This window comes from Cherax quadricarinatus, chromosome 3, assembly GCF_038502225.1.
Source record: "Cherax quadricarinatus isolate ZL_2023a chromosome 3, ASM3850222v1, whole genome shotgun sequence".
Classification (NCBI taxonomy): domain Eukaryota; kingdom Metazoa; phylum Arthropoda; class Malacostraca; order Decapoda; family Parastacidae; genus Cherax; species Cherax quadricarinatus.
The window spans coordinates 38,232,315-38,250,994 of record NC_091294.1 but is presented as its reverse complement, the minus strand read 5'-3'; the positions used below and the strand labels follow the sequence as shown (position 1 = coordinate 38,250,994).

Below are 18,680 nucleotides of genomic sequence, written 5' to 3'. Positions count from 1 at the left end.
TTAAAAGCAGGTGGGGATATAGTTTTGGAGTGGTTGGTGCAATTATTTAATAAATGTATGGAAGAGGGTAAGGTACCTAGGGATTGGCAGAGAGCATGCATAGTTCCTTTGTATAAAGGCGAAGGGGATAAAAGAGAGTGCAAAAATTATAGGGGGATAAGTCTGTTGAGTATACCTGGTAAAGTGTATGGTAGAGTTATAATTGAAAGAATTAAGAGTAAGACGGAGAATAGGATAGCAGATGAACAAGGAGGCTTTAGGAAAGGTAGGGGGTGTGTGGACCAGGTGTTTACAGTGAAACATATAAGTGAACAGTATTTATATAAGGCTAAAGAGGTCTTTGTGGCATTTATGGATTTGGAAAAGGCGTATGACAGGGTGGATAGGGGGGCAATGTGGCAGATGTTGCAAGTGTATGGTGTAGGAGGTAGGTTACTGAAAGCAGTGAAGAGTTTTTACGAGGATAGTGAGGCTCAAGTTAGAGTATGTAGGAAAGAGGGAAATTTTTTTCCCAGTAAAAGTAGGCCTTAGACAAGGATGTGTGATGTCATCGTGGTTGTTTAATATATTTATAGATGGGGTTGTAAGAGAAGTAAATGCGAGGGTCTTGGCAAGAGGCGTGGAGTTAAAAGATAAAGAATCACACACAAAGTGGGAGTTGTCACAGCTGCTCTTTGCTGATGACACTGTGCTCTTGGGAGATTCTGAAGAGAAGTTGCAGAGATTGGTGGATGAATTTGGTAGGGTGTGCAAAAGAAGAAAATTAAAGGTGAATACAGGAAAGAGTAAGGTTATGAGGATAACAAAAAGATTAGGTGATGAAAGATTGAATATCAGATTGGAGGGAGAGAGTATGGAGGAGGTAAACGTATTCAGATATTTGGGAGTGGACGTGTCAGCGGATGGGTCTATGAAAGATGAGGTGAATCATAGAATTGATGAGGGAAAAAGAGTGAGTGGTGCACTTAGGAGTCTGTGGAGACAAAGAACTTTGTCCTTGGAGGCAAAGAGGGGAATGTATGAGAGTATAGTTTTACCAACGCTCTTATATGGGTGTGAAGCGTGGGTGATGAATGTTGCAGCGAGGAGAAGGCTGGAGGCAGTGGAGATGTCATGTCTGAGGGCAATGTGTGGTGTGAATATAATGCAGAGAATTCGTAGTTTGGAAGTTAGGAGGAGGTGCGGGATTACCAAAACTGTTGTCCAGAGGGCTGAGGAAGGGTTGTTGAGGTGGTTCGGACATGTAGAGAGAATGGAGCGAAACAGAATGACTTCAAGAGTGTATCAGTCTGTAGTGGAAGGAAGGCGGGGTAGGGGTCGGCCTAGGAAAGGTTGGAGGGAGGGGGTAAAGGAGGTTTTGTGTGCGAGGGGCTTGGACTTCCAGCAGGCATGCGTGAGCGTGTTTGATAGGAGTGAATGGAGACAAATGGTTTTTAATACTTGACGTGCTGTTGGAGTGTGAGCAAAGTAACATTTATGAAGGGATTCAGGGAAACCGGCAGGCCGGACTTGAGTCCTGGAGATGGGAAGTACAGTGCCTGCACTCTGAAGGAGGGGTGTTAATGTTGCAGTTTAAAAACTGTAGTGTAAAGCACCCTTCTGGCAAGACAGTGATGGAGTGAATGATGGTGAAAGTTTTTCTTTTTCGGGCCACCCTGCCTTGGTGGGAATCGGCCAGTGTGATAATACATATATATATATATATATATATATATATATATATATATATATATATATATATATATATATATATATATATATATATATATATATATATATATATATATATATATATATATTATTGTAACCACTAACCAGTGGTATTTAATCAATAACATACTGGGGCTAGCCGGGAGATCGTACCCGTGTTGTTTTAGCCCGCCTCGTGGGAAGCAAGTCAAATTCACGACACTGGACCATACAGTCCTACAGACAATTTTAGCCTAGCGAACTAGGCTTGCTTCATGTTGCGAGGATATACGATGGTGTGCTTGCCTCAGAGCTAATTTCATTCTACTCCCCGTTTGGTATACTAGCCTCCAAAAGCAGTACATATATTATTGTAACCAGGAATGACGAGGTAAAGAGAGTAGTAAGATAGAAAAATTTAGCATATTAGAGGTTTTTACTAAGTAGTTGTGATACTAGGAGGTGGGAAGTATATGGAGAGAGAGAGAGAGAGAGGTTAAGAGAGTGGTGAAGGAATGTAAAAGGAGAGCAAATGAGAGAGTGAGATACTATCAACAAATTTTGCTGAGAATAAGGAAAAGTTTTGGAATGAGATTAATAAGTTGAGAAAGCCTAGGGAACGAAAAGACTTGACAGCTAAAAAAAGGAGAGGAGAGTTATTAGATGGAGAGTTGGAGGTATCAAGAAAGTGGAGGGAATATTCTGAGGAACTGTTAGATGTTGAAGAAGATATGAAAATTGAGATTTCGTCCATTGAGCAAGGAGTTATAACAGTTTGTAGGAGTGAGGACGAGCCAGATGTGAGTGTGGGAGAGGTGCATGAGGCAGTGGGTAATTTCCCACACCCTTCATACCCTCATTATTTCTTCAGTTTCCTTATGTATTTTGGAATAGTTGGTGATTTTATTTACTAAATGTATGGAAGAGGAGGAAGGTACCGAGGGATTGGCAGAAAACATGCATAGTTCCTTTGTATAAAAGTAAAGGGGAATAAGTCTGTTGATAGAGTTATTATTGAAAAAATTAAGAATAAGACGAAGAGTAGGATAACAGATGAACAAGGAAGCTTTAGGAAGGGTAAAGGGTGTGTAGACCAAGTGTTTACAGTGAAAAATACAGGTGAACAGTATTTAAATATGGGTAAAGAGGTTTCGTTGCACTTATGGATATGGAAAACGCATATGATAGGATGGATAGGGGCAATTTGACAAATGTTTCAAACGTATTGAATAGGTGGTAGGTTACTGAAAGCAGTAAACAGATGGACTCAAGTTAGAGTATGTAGGAGAGAGGGAGATTATTTCTCAGTAAAAGTATGCCTTAGACAGGGATGCGTGTTATCATCATGGTTGTTGAATATATTTGTACATGTGGTTATAAGAGAAGTGAAAGCTCGGGTGTTAGCGCGTGCTGTGGACTTCAGATATGAAGAATCTAACACAAATTGGGAGTTGTTACAGTTGCTTTTTGCTGATGACACTGTGCTTTTGGGAGATCCTGAAGAGAAATTGCTAAGGTTGGTGGACGAGTTGGAATTGGTATGTAAAGAAGGAAATTAAAAGTGAACATAGGTAATAACAAAAAAAACATTAGGTAATGAAAGATTGGATATCAGATAGGAGGGAGGGAGGAAGAATATTTGAGATTGGACTTGTCAATAGATAGATCTATGAAAAACGAGGTGAATCGTAGAACTGATGAGGGGAAAAAGGTGAGTGGTGCACTGGGGGGTTGCTGGGTTTCTAAAAGAATTATCCAGAGGGCTGGGGAGCTGTTGAGGGGGGAAGGTTCGGACATTTAGAGAGGATGGAACAAAATAGAATGATTTAGAGGGTGTATAAATCAATAGTGTAAGAAAGGCAAGATAGGGGTCATCCTAGGAAAGGTTGGAAGGAGGGAGTAAATAAGGATTTGTGTGCGAGGGACTTGGACTTCCAGTAGGCGTGTGCGAACACGTTAGATAGGAGTGAGTGGAGACAAATTTTTTTTATGACTTGACGTGCTGCTGGAGTGTGAGCATAGTAACATTTATAGAGTCAGGGAAACCGGTTAACGGTGGGAAGTACAGTGCCTGCACTCTGAAGGAGGAGTGGAGATATCTTGCAGTTTTTTAAAAGTAGTGTAGTAGGCGCGCCTCTGGCAAGACAATGATGGAGTGAATGTCGTGCCAAACAGGCAAAATTGGCCAATTGGCGAGTCCTTTCTAAAATTTTCTCTTGTAAGTTTGGAGAAATATTTTTGTGTAGAAAATTCTCCAGAAAGGTGGCATCTCTCAGCCCTCTCAGCCTCCTTCAGCGCCCTGAGGGACTCATCCCTCCCAGAACAAGGGCTGATATCCTCTCTTTCTTCCTGGTAAACCGCTTAATTAGAATCACATGCAATACCAGCGTCAACCAGCGTCATGCTACCTTCTCACTGCTGGAATTTAGTGTTCGTTACAATACAAGTGACTGTGAATTGACAGTAATTATTCTCTTCACCTGAACAGGAAAATTAAAGAAAACCCTACACCTACTTTATTTACAATTTGAGGCTATCATGAATTGTCGTCTGTTACTAGATAACAAGAAATCTGCTGACTTGTATTGAATTCTGTTGCAGTGTTTAGCAAATCCTTTGTAAGGAGGGCGAGTGCGCAATGCAGCTCAGATTGCTTCAAGAAACGAACAGGAAAACGTGCGCCACACGGACATCGCCCACTTACCAGAAACAAAGGGACAATAGTTATTAGTGAGTTCTTGACTCTTGTTCATTTTCACAATCTCAGAAATTCGCGGTAGAGCTAATTATGTAGCGAAGTGTAACCGGTCTTCCTGTTGTGAAAATACCACGAAACTATGGACAAATCTTGGAACAATGTAGTGTAACCGCGTAAGTGTTTGCAGAACATTCCCAGTGTGTGGAGAACAGTGCAACATTCTCCAAGACACTCCAGCTTCAATCAAGATACCATTAATGGGGTCCTATTTTCCCTACCACAAGCCAGGGAAAAATATGGGTCAGCTACAAATACCCAGGCCTAGACATTCCCACTCCTAGTTAGGTTGGCTACAGCTGATAGTTGGGGGTGAGCCTTGACTCGATTTACCAATAGACCCCGTGATTGGAGGGCCTTTGAGCCCAACCAAGCGAGTACAACTCCACTAAACATTCCGTTTCAAGTGTGAAATGCTGGAATATACGCAACTTTGGTGAAACTATGTACCTAATTCTCGTTCTTATACAGCTCCGTTGTGGGGATACCACGATTCACACCGAAGGAGGTCGAATCCGCTGAAGCTAAGTATTTTTCATTTTATGTCTTTAAATAAACTTAGCTTGGTAAAATTCCCCAGATTTTTTAATTTATGTTAATGTAAAAATTAATAATTTTGTACTAAAAGAACCTTAGAAAACTCACCTGACCTCATTATAACAAGCGCAATTTAATTTAGTCTAATCCAACAAAATATATTTTAGATAAGTTTACAATAATTTAATAATAAACAGACACAATGAAATATACCATACCCCCGGCCGGGATTGAACCCGCGGTCATAGAGTCTCAAAACTCCAGCCCGTCGCGTTAGCCACTAGACCAGCTAGCCACAATAAGATTCATCCAACTAGGTATATTTCTACACCATAGGAAGGTTAGCACAGGCACCTCTGTGACCACAAATGCAAGTTTTTACAGACGAATCTCCAGCTAGCGTGGCCGTGACGAACTCTAGCTCAAGTCCCTTCACTGCCGTCAACATGACTCAAGAAATCGTAATGACACGATTGCAAACAATCCCGGCCGGGGTATGGTTTGTTTGCAATCGTGTCATTACGATTTCTTGAGTCAAGAGACAATGAAATATATTTTTTTCGTTAGGTTCAGAATAATTTTTGCTAAATTATTGCATACACAAATTTTCGCTTGCCTTATTTGGCAAGAAGAGCGTTGCTATATAAGCCAAAATCGCAAGTTTTACCTATTCGGCACGACATATATATGCATGTGTATGTGTGTGTGTGTGTGTGAGCGTGATGTAAAATTTCTGCTAAGGTACGCTTTTAACTTGTCATTCCAGCTTTAACTTACAGCTCACTCACAAGCTTTATGGTACTCTAACGCTCTACCTAAAGAAGCTTCGGATTTATAACATGAGCATCTGATTATTACCATTAAATTTGAATGTAATTGGCTGAAAGTGTATTCTTTTAAGCTTGAAGAAATTAATGTAAACCAGAAAAACAGGAAATATATTTTATTTTCCAACTCACGTGCAGACACTATCAGCTTGATTGATCAGACCAGCAAGTGGACTACAGGTAAACTTACCTTGGTTTGTAAGAGGCGTGTTTCTGCATCGGCCAAGCTATTCTCTCCTGCAGGAGTTCGAACCCTGGCAAATGGACGAGTGGCTGACCTTTTGAATCTGAGTACTTGAGCGCAATGAGGAGCCTGGTGGTGATGCTGTTGTCCCAGGTGGCCAGCCTGCCCTTCACCACCTCCTGCAGGATATCTTCCAGGGAGTCCCGCCACTGTACTCCTTCACGCAAGGCGATCAGTACCGGATCCTTCGTCTGCTCCAGTAAGTCGTTTTGCACCCCGCCGAAGAATACCTTTATGGCGACCAGAGAAGCTAAGTGTGCATATGTGCGTGTGTGTGTGTGCACTCACCTAATTGTACTCAAATAATTGTGGCTGCAGGGGTCGAGACTCAGCTCCTGGCCCCGCCTCTTCACTGAGCGCTACTAGGTCCTCTCTCTCTCTCTGCTTCCTGAGCTTTGTCATACCTCGTCTTAAAGCTACGTATGGTTCCTGCCTCCACTACATCACTTGCTACGCTCTTCCACTTCCTGACGACTCTATGACTTTAGAAATACTTCCTAACATCCCTCTGGCTCGTCTGAGTCTACAGCTTCCAATTGTGACCCCTTGTTTCTGTGTCCCCTCTCTGGAACAACCTGTCTCTGTCCATCTTATCTATTCCACGCAGTATTTTGTATGTCGTTATAATGTCTCACCTGACCCTCCTCTCCTCCTACGTCGTCAGTCCGATTTCCCTTAACCTTTCTTCGTAGGACATTCCCCTGAGCTCCGGAACTAGCCTTGTTGCAAACCTTCGCACTTTCTCTAATTTCTTAACGTGGTTGACCAGGTGTGGGTTCCAGACTGGTGCTGCATACTCCAGTATGGGCCTGATGTACACAGTGTACAGTGTCTTTAACGATTCTTTACTAAGGTATCGGAACGCTATTCTCAGGTTTGCCAGGCGCCCGTATGCTGCAGCAGCTATCTGGTTGATGTGTGCCTCCGGTGACATGCTCGGTGTGTGTGTGTGTGTGTGTGTGTGTGTGTGTGTGTGTGTGTGTGTGTGTGTGTGTGTGTGTGTGTGTGTGTGTGTATACTTACGTGCGTTTGCAATATATGTGAGAACTTCGTGAGTAATGTTTTAGCAACAAAAATATTCACACACATACAAAATGTATAGATCTTGGCAAAGTGGTTAATAATGACCTAAGTTACACAAACAAATGCTTAGGCATAATTAACCTACATCACAAAATGACTTCGTAGCTAAGAATTTTGACTATTAAAACTCTTAGTATAAGGTGTTTAATCTAACATGTCTTAACAGATTGTCCTGTTTACCAGCTGGCGTGCAGGATTTCTGCGTCTCCACCGTCACAACATGCTCACTCTAACTGACCTCGCTGAAAGTCCCACCTCTGACGCAGACTCTCTTTAACTTTTAAACAGAAACTTACCTACTGTTAATTATACTCTTGCCCTTCACTCCTACCCTTTGCACATTCCTATTTTGTAAATCTTGTGGGGGATTTTTAAAAAAACAAAGCCTTGAATTAACTTTCCACCCACACGCAGGGAGAATAATGAATACATTTAACACAAATTGTAACTTACTGAAGTTGATGTGTCTTGGAGACTTGTGAGATTTTATGGACATCGAGGTCGCAGACAATGTCCCTTCTTCGATGTCCACTATCTCAAGCTCCCTGACTACCTCCGAGACATTGGATTAGAAGCATGTGGTTCCTGTATATTTATAATGTAAATCCATGGTGCCCCATGACCTGGTTTCTAAAGCTCTCGCTTCACACAGTAAGAGTCCGGGTTCGATTTCCGGCGAGGGTAGAAGCATTGGGCATGTTTCTTTGCACCAGTTGTCTATGTTCCCCATTAGTAAAATGGGTACCTGGGTGTTAGTCGACTGGTGTGGGTGGCATCCTGGGACGAAACTGACTTAATTTGTCCGAAATGCTCTGCATAACAAGAGACTTTCTATATAGTAATATATCATTGATACCAGATACGCCTGTATTCCTTGTACATGTACTTGTAGAAATAAAGATATTATTATTATTATTATTATTATTATTATTATTATTATTATTATTATTATTATTATTATTATTATTATTATTATTATTATCATTAATTATACATAATTAAGAATTTAAATGGACTTGACTTACTGAAGTGCTTTGTTTTGTCTTCTAGGTAGCAATTATTAATCACATTATTTTATAATAAGGACATAAATTATTACACTTAGCAATTTATTACATCGGTGGTATATCCTACCGTCTCCTCCAGCAAGATTACAAGAAAACTGGCCAATATCAAGTAACCTTATCCATCGTGTGGTTTGTAATACACACTGAGAGGAGAACCTAAATAACAGGAGAATACACGCGGCAGTATACATGTAGCCCATCCCCTACCGTATCACGTTTTCCCTTTGTGGAAAGTTTTGAATTTTCCCAAATTAAGCATGAGTAAATTTGAATATTATAATAATTTTGTATTAAAATGATGCTGATTTGACCCTTCAAGAAATTTTGTGTGAAGAAAGGTGTGCAGTGTCCGCGGAGTGATACAGGAGGGTCACCATTTGTAATTTTCGAGCACTGGTTGCTGTGGAAAATTCAGCTAATAATCCAGAGTCATTGAGGCCAAATTGGGAGTTTTGGCGTGAATTTGTAACAGGAACCTGTATTAATGTTCCTTGTTGAAGAACTGGGATGGAAGATAAAAAGACTAAGTCATCCCTCACATAGGGAAGTGTGCCATTAGTCCTTCCATTTAGATTTCTCACAGGCCAGTATAAGATTCTATTTGTTAGACAGGTGTTGTGGTGTGATTCATCTACACTAATTAAACGGTAAGTGGTAGCAATACGAATGTGTACCCAGCAAGTCTAATCATATAGAGTCCACATTATTTTATAATTTACCATTATTGGTATTAATGGTTAATATTGTAATTGTTAATTTAATATTATGTCTAGCATTTTGTGAGAGTGGTGATGTAGTGAGCATCGAGGGAGTGACAGTTCTGTGACCTGTGACTATATCCCACTTACCTCACCCAAATTACTTGCAGGTAATAAGTAAACCTCCTGTAAACCTCCTGCAGGTAATTTCCCACACCCTTCAAACCCTCGTTATTTCTTCAGTTTCCTTGTGTATTAGGAACCTTCCAGTTTAAGGATGAAAATTTTCTGGCCTAATGGTGAAAAGGCTACGTGGCAGCCTTAATGACCCTAGTGTAAGCGATAGGCTTTAAACCCCATCAGCCGTATACCCGACGCCACAGCCAGGTCAATACAATCTATACTTCCGTGTGGGAGGTGGGAGGACGAGCCTGCGGGATTAAATATATAGTATCTTACCTGGCGGCCGGATAGACACAATTTGTGCTCCCATGTGGCAGGTCAGAAGTTCCAGTAGTCTTTATTACACACAGTAAAGGAGTAACGAGAAATAATGTTATAAAACTTAAAGGTAAAACTTGTAATGCAACTTGAGGAAAATAATAATAATAATAATAATAATAATAATAATAATAATAATAATAATAATAATAATAATAATAATAATAATAATAATAATAATAATAATAATAATAATTTAGGACAACTTAAGAGGGAATTCTCCCAAAAGTGTCAATTACTTTCAACTTTTGAAGTAACTGATACCCAAACCTGTGAATTACCTTCAACTTAAGAAGTAACTGATTCCCAAAACTAAGAATTACCTTCAACTTAAGAAGTAACTGATTCCCAAAACTAAGAATTACCTTCAACTTAAGAAGTAACTGATTCCCAAAACTAAGAATTACCTTCAACTTAAGAAGTAACTGATTCCCAAAACTAAGAATTACCTTCAACTTAAGAAGTAACTGATTCCCAAAACTAAGAATTACCTTCAACTTAAGAAGTAACTGATTCCCAAAACTAAGAATTACCTTCAACTTAAGAAGTAACTGATTCCCAAAACTGAGAATTACCTTCAACTTAAGAAGTAACTGATTCCCAAAACTAAGAATTACCTTCAACTTAAGAAGTAACTGATTCCCAAAACTAAGAATTACCTTCAACTTAAGAAGTAACTGATTCCCAAAACTAAGAATTACCTTCAACTTAAGAAGTAACTGATTCCCAAAACAAAGAATTACCTTCAACTTAAGAAGTAACTGATTCCCAAAACTAAGAATTACCTTCAACTTAAGAAGTAACTGATTCCCAAAACTAAGAATTACCTTCAACTTAAGAAGTAACTGATTCCCAAAACTAAGAATTACCTTCAACTTAAGAAGTAACTGATTCCCAAAACTAAGAATTACCTTCAACTTAAGAAGTAACTGATTCCCAAAACTAAGAATTACCTTCAACTTAAGAAGTAACTGATTCCCAAAACTAAGAATTACCTTCAACTTAAGAAGTAACTGATTCCCAAAACTAAGAATTACCTTCAACTTAAGAAGTAACTGATTCCCAAAACTAAGAATTACCTTCAACTTAAGAAGTAACTGATTCCCAAAACTAAGAATTACCTTCAACTTAAGAAGTAACTGATTCCCAAAACTGAGAATTACCTTCAACTTAAGAAGTAACTGATTCCCAAAACTAAGAATTACCTTCAACTTAAGAAGTAACTGATTCCCAAAACTAAGAATTACCTTCAACTTAAGAAGTAACTGATTCCCAAAACAAAGAATTACCTTCAACTTAAGAAGTAACTGATTCCCAAAACTAAGAATTACCTTCAACTTAAGAAGTAACTGATTCCCAAAACTAAGAATTACCTTCAACTTAAGAAGTAACTGATTCTCAAAACTAAGAATTACTTTCAACTTAAGAAGTAACTGATTCCCAAAACTAAGAATTACCTTCAACTTAAGAAGTAACTGATTCCCAAAACTAAGAATTACCTTCAACTTAAGAAGTAACTGATTCCCAAAACTAAGAATTACCTTCAACTTAAGAAGTAACTGATTCCCAAAACTAAGAATTACCTTCAACTTAAGAAGTAACTGATTCCCAAAACTAAGAATTACCTTCAACTTAAGAAGTAACTGATTCCCAAAACTAAGAATTACCTTCAACTTAAGAAGTAACTGATTCCCAAAACTAAGAATTACCTTCAACTTAAGAAGTAACTGATTCCCAAAACTAAGAATTACCTTCAACTTAAGAAGTAACTGATTCCCAAAACTAAGAATTACCTTCAACTTAAGAAGTAACTGATTCCCAAAACTAAGAAATATCTCAAGAAGTAAATTCTGATAATTTTTTTAATTCCAGCGGCCGTCCTCCATGTGTAGGCGACCCCGAGAGAAAAACACAGTCATCACACTACTGACACAAACATTTAATTAATTTAGAAATGTGAGGATATCAGAGGCTCGAACCTCATGCAAAAATTATATGTAAAATATTGCTTTTAGTGAGTAAGTTAGAATGATAACTGAACTTCTTGCAACACATGGATAACTACACTTCTTGCAACACATGGATAACTACACTTCTTGCAACACATGGATAACTACACTTCTTGCAACACATGGATAACTACACTTCTTGCAACACATGGATAACTACACTTCCTGCAACACATGGATAACTACACTTGTTGCAACACATGGATAACTACACTTGTTGCAACACATGGATAACTACACTTGTTGCAACACATGGATAACTACACTTCTTGCAACACATGGATAACTACACTTGTTGCAACACATGGATAACTACACTTGTTGCAACACATGGATAACTACACTTGTTGCAACACATGGATAACCACACTTGTTGCAACACATGGATAACTACACTTGTTGCAACACATGGGTAACTACACTTGTTGCAACACATGGATAACTACACTTGTTGCAACACATGGACAACTACACTTGTTGCAACACATGGATAACTACACTTGTTGCAACACATGGATAACTACACTTCTTGCAACACATGGATAACTACACTTGTTGCAACACATGGATAACTACACTTGTTGCAACACATGGATAACTACACTTGTTGCAACACATGGATAACTACACTTGTTGCAACACATGGATAACTACACTTGTTGCAACACATGGATAACTACACTTGTTGCAACACATGGATAACTACACTTGTTGCAACACATGGATAACTACACTTGTTGCAACACATGGATAACTACACTTGTTGCAACACATGGATAACTACACTTGTTGCAACACATGGATAACTACACTTGTTGCAACACATGGATAACTACACTTGTTGCAACACATGGATAACTACACTTGTTGCAACACATGGATAACTACACTTGTTGCAACACATGGATAACTACACTTGTTGCAACACATGGATAACTACACTTGTTGCAACACATGGATAACTACACTTGTTGCAACACATGGATAACTACACTTGTTGCAACACATGGATAACTACACTTGTTGCAACACATGGATAACTACACTTGTTGCAACACATGGATAACTACACTTCTTGCAACACATGGATAACTACACTTGTTGCAACACATGGATAACTACACTTCTTGCAACACATGGATAACTACACTTGTTGCAACACATGGATAACTACACTTCTTGCAACACATGGATAACTAAATTTCCACATTTCTCCAACATGATCAAGGAAACATACAATAGATGAGGTTTAATATTAATTGATCAGACTAATTTTAATAGATTTGTTGCACTACAGCAGAATTACGTTAATCGTTATTTCATTAGAATTAATATTATTTATTAATGTTATTTATTATTATTTATTAATGTTATTTAATATTATTTATTAGATCTACTTCATTATTATTATTATTATTATTATTATTATTATTATTATTATTATTATTATTATTATTTATATATTTATTATTTAATAATTATTATTTCAATAGGATTTACATTAATGGGTTAGTTTATTCCATTAATGTTATATGCTATTAATGAATTCACTTTAATACTAATGAACGGGGCTTAATGTTTAGTTTTAATGGGTTAGGTTAATTTTTAATGGATTAGCTTCTCTTTTAATGTTGCCTGAGGGAGTGGAGGGTGGGGAGAGAACCTTGTAATTTACTGTGTGCAGCCTGAGGGAGTGGAGGGTGGGGAGAGAACCTTGTAATGTAATCGTTGTGCTAACTGAGGGAGTGTAGGGTGGGGAGAGAACCTTGTAATTTACTGTGTGCAGCCTGAGGGAGTGGAGGGTGGGGAGAGAACCTTGTAATTTACTGTGTGCAGCCTGAGGGAGTGGAGGGTGGGGAGAGAACCTTGTAATGTAATCGTTGTGCTAACTGAGGGAGTGTAGGGTGGGGAGAGAGCCTTGTAATTTACTTTCTGTGCTGCCTGAGAAAGTGCAGGGTAGGGAGAGAATCCTTTACTTTACGTATTTGTCTGCTGTCATCTATAAATAAATGAAATATGTCGTTGTAGTTTACATTTTGTCAAGATAGCCTCTCTATAGATACTAAGACGACACCTTTCTGGTATATCTTACAAGTACGATTCTTCTCCATCTATCTTTAGACCTTTCCTATCCAGAGTACCATCCATCCTTTCTGCCCACACAACACCCTGCCCTCTTTACCTTGGCCCATCCAATATGGGAGGTGACGAGCTGACGAAGGTTCTGAATGGGTGGCTGCATCGCTGGTGTTATGAGGAACGAGGTGAGAGAGGAGGAGTACGAGATGCACAGGATCATAGTGAAGAGCAGCCAGAACCCTGAGAACATCCTCCCTGGTACGATGTTAATGCCTCGCTTCGTCCCGCGCTGCGGTCCACAGTTATTTCATTTAACCATATTACATACGCCAGTGCGTAGCGTTGCTATTCTATATGGTGGTAGTTGCGTTTTGGAAATAGAAGCGCTAGATATGTTTCCCTATCATATTTCATTACACAAGAAGGGTTGCATACATGCAGTAATAAAAATCTTTTAGCCAAGGTTGGGAATCTGTGTGAAAGTGACGGGAGACTTAAAAGGTGTCGAACTTGCAGGGTAATGTTTAATGAATATTACCAACTCTGAGGATGGCCCTTCCCACACACAGAGGGAGGAAAATTATGAGGAAATCATAAATGGATGTGTATAAATGTACAAGTCAAAATTCACGACGTTTTTCTTCCCACGAGGCGGGTTAAAATAACTCAGGTTCGATCCCCGGCTAGCCGCAGTTTGTTATTACTTAAAAATTATTTGTTTTCAGATGCATTAATATATATATATATATATATATATATATATATATATATATATATATATATATATATATATATATATATATATATATATATATATATATATATATATATATATATATATATATATATATATATATATATATATATATATATATATATATATATATATATATATATATATATATATATATATATATATATATATATATATATATATATATATATATATATATATATATATGTCGTGCCGAATATGTAAAACTGGTCAATTAGCAAGAACTCGTTTAAAATTAAGTCCTTTCTAAAACTTTCTCTTATACGTTTAAAGATATATTTTTTCCATTAATGTTAATGTAAAAAAATTAATTTTGCACCAAAAGAATCTTAGAAAACTTACCTAACCTTATTATAACAAGAACAATTTATTTTAGCCTAACCCAACTAAATATATTTTAGATTTGTTTACAATAATTTAATACTAAACAAACACAGTGAAATATATTTTTTTTGTTAGGTTCAGAATGATTTTGGCGAAATTATTGCATACACAAATTTTCACTTGTCCTATATGGCAAGATGAACGTTGCTATTTAAGCCAAGATCGCAAGTTCTGCCTATTCGGCACGACATATATATATATACGTATATATATATATATATATATATATATATATATATATATATATATATATATATGTGTGTGTGTGTGTGTGTGTGTGTGTGTGTGTGTGTGTGTGTGTGTGCTCACCTAGTTGTACTCACCTAGTTGAGGTTGCAGGGGTTGAGTCCAAGCTCCTGGCCCCGCCTCTTCACTGGTCGCTACTAGGTCACTCTCCCTGAACCATGAGCTTTATCATACCTCTGCTTAAAGCTATGTATGGATCCTGCCTCCACTACATCGCTTCCCAAACTATTCCACTTCCTGACTACCCTGTGGCTGAAGAAATACTTCCTAACATCCCTATGATTCATCTGTGTCTTCAACTTCCAACTGTGTCCCCTTGTTACTGTGTCCCATCTCTGGAACATCCTGTCTTTGTACACCTTGTCAATTCCTTTCAGTATTTTGTAAGTCGTTATCATGTCCCCCCTATCTCTCCTGTCCTCCAGTGTCGTCAGGTTGATTTTCCTTAACCTCTCCTCGTAGGACATGCCTCTTAGCTCTGGGACTAGTCTTGTTGCAAACCTTTGCACTTTCTCTAGTTTCTTTACGTGCTTGGCTAGGTGTGGGTTCCAAACTGGTGCCGCATACTCCAATATGGGCCTAACGTACACGGTGTACAGGGTCCTGAACGATTCCTTATTAAGATGTCGGAATGCTGTTCTGAGGTTTGCTAGGCGCCCATGTGCTGCAGCAGTTATTTGATTGATGTGCGCTTCAGGAGATGTGCCTGGTGTTATACTCCTGGAGGTTACCTGGAGGTTATTCCGGGGATCAACGCCCCCGCGGCCCGGTCCATGACCAGGCCTCCCGATGGATCAGGGCCTGATCAACTAGGCTGTTACTGCTGGCCGCACGCAGTCCAACGTACGAGCCACAGCCTGGCTGATCCGGCACTGACTTTAGGTATCTGTCCAGCTCTCTCTTGAAGGCAGCCAGGGGTTTATTGGCAATTCCTCTAATGCTTGATGGGAGGCTGTTGAACAGTCTTGGGCGTCGGACACTTATGGTGTTTTCCCTTAGTGTACCAATGGCGCCCCTACTTTTTATTGGGGGCATTTTGCATCGCCTGCCCAGTTTTTTACTTTCGTAGGGAGTGATTTCTGTGTGCAGATTTGGGACCATTCCTTCCAAGATTTTCCAAGTGTAGATTATGATATATCTCTCCCTCCTGCGTTCCAACGAGTACAAGTCAAGTGCTTCCAAGCGTTCCCAGTAGTTAAGGTGCTTGACAGAACTTATACGTGCAGTAAAGGATCTCTGTACACTCTCTAGATCTGCGATTTCACCTGCTTTGAATGGAGATGTTAATGTACAGCAGTATTCCAGCCCAGAGAGAACAAGTGATTTGAAAAGGATCATCATGGGCTTGGCATCTCTCGTTTTGAACGTTCTCATTATCCATTATCTCATTATCTCGTTATCTCATTACCCCAAGATCTTTTTCCTTGAGTGAGGTTTGTAGTCTCTGGTCCCCTAGACTGTATTCCGTCTTCGGTCTTCTTTACCCTTCCCCAATCTTCATGACTTTGCACTTGGTGGGGTTGAACTCCAGGAGCCAATTGCTGGACCAGGTCTGCAGCCTGTCCAGATCCATTTGTAGTTCTTCCTGGTCTTCGATCGAATGAGTCTTTTCATCAACTTCACGTCATCTGCAAACAGGGACACTTCGGAATCTATTCCTTCCGTCATGTCGTTCACAAATACCAGAAACAGCACTGGTCCTGGGACTGACCCCTGTGGGACCCCGCTGGTCACAGGTGCCCACTCTGACACCTCACCACGTACCATGACTCGCTGCTGTCTTCCTGACAAGTATTCCCTGATCCATTGTAGTGCCTTCCCTGTTGTGTGTGTGTGTGTGTGTGGATGCAAAACAACCACGTGGGGAGTAGAATGATAGCTCTAGGCCTTTCCAATTGCAATTAACACATCATCAGGAGCTTGCAAAATTGCAGAAAAGAGGAGGATGTCCAGCAAGTACGTTCCCAGAGGACGTCTAAACTGGAGTGAGTGAGGGAGGGAGGAAAAGAGAGAGAGAGAGAGAGAGAGAGAAGGGTACAGGAAGTGCCCCTAGGCATATATATATATATATATATATATATATATATATATATATATATATAAATATATATATATATATATATATATATATATGCATATATGCAGAACAACCACTGTGAAAAAATAGTGAAATTCCAAGCGCTTTCGTGATTTCTCACATTATCAAGGAACTAAAAATAATAGGTGTGTGTATACATGCATACATATCCTCACCTGGAAGACAGGCTCGATGACAAACATGGCAGCGTTGTTGAGTTTCTGGAACCAGACAGCTGGGTGAGGGTGGACAGTGGTGTGCGAGAGACGAGACACAAGACACAGGAAGGGCGCTGCTACCATCACAGCAACACTCAAACCCAGCCACACCTGCCACGTGAACGGCCTGCGCAACACAATATATTGTGACAGAAACTAGAGGTAATGTAGATTATTAGAGACTCTCACAGCCAGGTAAAACATTAAATTACAGGGATATTCAGGATTTACTTAGAGGAAACATAAGATATTCATCAATATGTCTCTCAAGGAAACAATCTGAGTTAACATTCTCATAAACGTGAAGAATAAACTGAATAAACGTGAAGAATAAACTGAGAACACGAGTGCATGAGTAGGAATGGAGTCTCGAATCTGGATACGTAAGTTGCATCATACACATTTGACAGTTATAGTCGATCTATGAAAATTTTCAACAAATTCGAGCAATTAACACTCAGAGAACTTTTAGAATAATCTGGCAGAGATTTCTGTACCTGTGACTCTTATAAAGTTTTCACTCAGGTTGAATTTATCAGATATCGAAGAAATAACTGTTTCTTGCATTTTATCTATTCAGGTTCTTGCGCCTATCTAAGAAGAGTTTTTAATAATTATATTGAGTGTTCTAAATGTATAGAATACACAGTGGTAAGTAAGGATGATTTGTACATTGAGTAAATTTAAAATCTTGAGTAATGGTAGTGTGTGTTACTAAAACCTGAATAAGAGATCATTCTTATATCACGTAATACGATGGGTTTAAGGTGAATATTTGTCACATGCAGTGGAGAGGTAAATTAGGCAAGTGAACGGGATGTGTATTCTTCTTTGAGGTACACAGTGTTTGGAATAAATACCAACTGTTTTTATTTTTTTCCTAGATATGTACTGGATATCAAGGCTGTGTTTTATTTGCTGTTATTGTGCAAACCTAAAAGATTTTCCTCGTATTGACTTTCAATGTGTGCATCATTTAACTTTATTTTCAAATTTTTTTTTTAGTTTTATTCCGTGCACTGGGTAAAAGGTCTTAGTTTTCAGTGTTACATCGCTGGTTGTCATCCATTTAAATGTCTTGACAAATTCGCCATTAACAGTGCTGTTTAAATCCGCCTGATCCGAATTTGAGATGATTATAATTGAGTCATCCAGTAAGAGAACTGGGAGTGACTAGCTAAGTCACCACCGTCTAGAACAGCACACCACGAGTTCTTTCTTCTTCTCACCACTGAATAACTCTTATGACAATGATTCATGTCAGATTCTTTTTTTTTTCAGACGAAGGTAACAAGAGCAGCAGCATAACTAGGAGGTTATTGCACAGAAAACACTAAGCAACTCATGTGCTCTAATAATTAGCTGAGTTTTTCTGAGATAGAAGATAACTGGAGGTTTTAAAGAATGATTTGAAATTTCATATGTACCTTAAACTCAGTGTTAACTGCTACTCACCTAAAACATCTCTGCTACTCACATAACTTTTCCGTG

The 18,680-nt window shown here is 38.9% G+C and overlaps 1 protein-coding gene across 1 annotated transcript in view; it reads right to left on the bottom strand.

Annotated features, from left to right (window-relative positions):
- The window catches only part of LOC128706508 (glutamate receptor ionotropic, delta-1-like), a 44,014-nt gene that overhangs the window by 3,119 nt on the left and 22,215 nt on the right, over positions 1–18,680 (bottom strand). The window contains exons 6-8 of the mRNA XM_053801398.2: positions 17,148–17,316; positions 13,593–13,778; positions 5,999–6,282 (exon numbers count right to left, since the gene is read on the bottom strand). Of these exons, the coding sequence (XP_053657373.2) occupies positions 5,999–6,282; positions 13,593–13,778; positions 17,148–17,316 (639 nt within the window). The remainder of the gene's footprint in view (positions 1–5,998; positions 6,283–13,592; positions 13,779–17,147; positions 17,317–18,680) is intronic.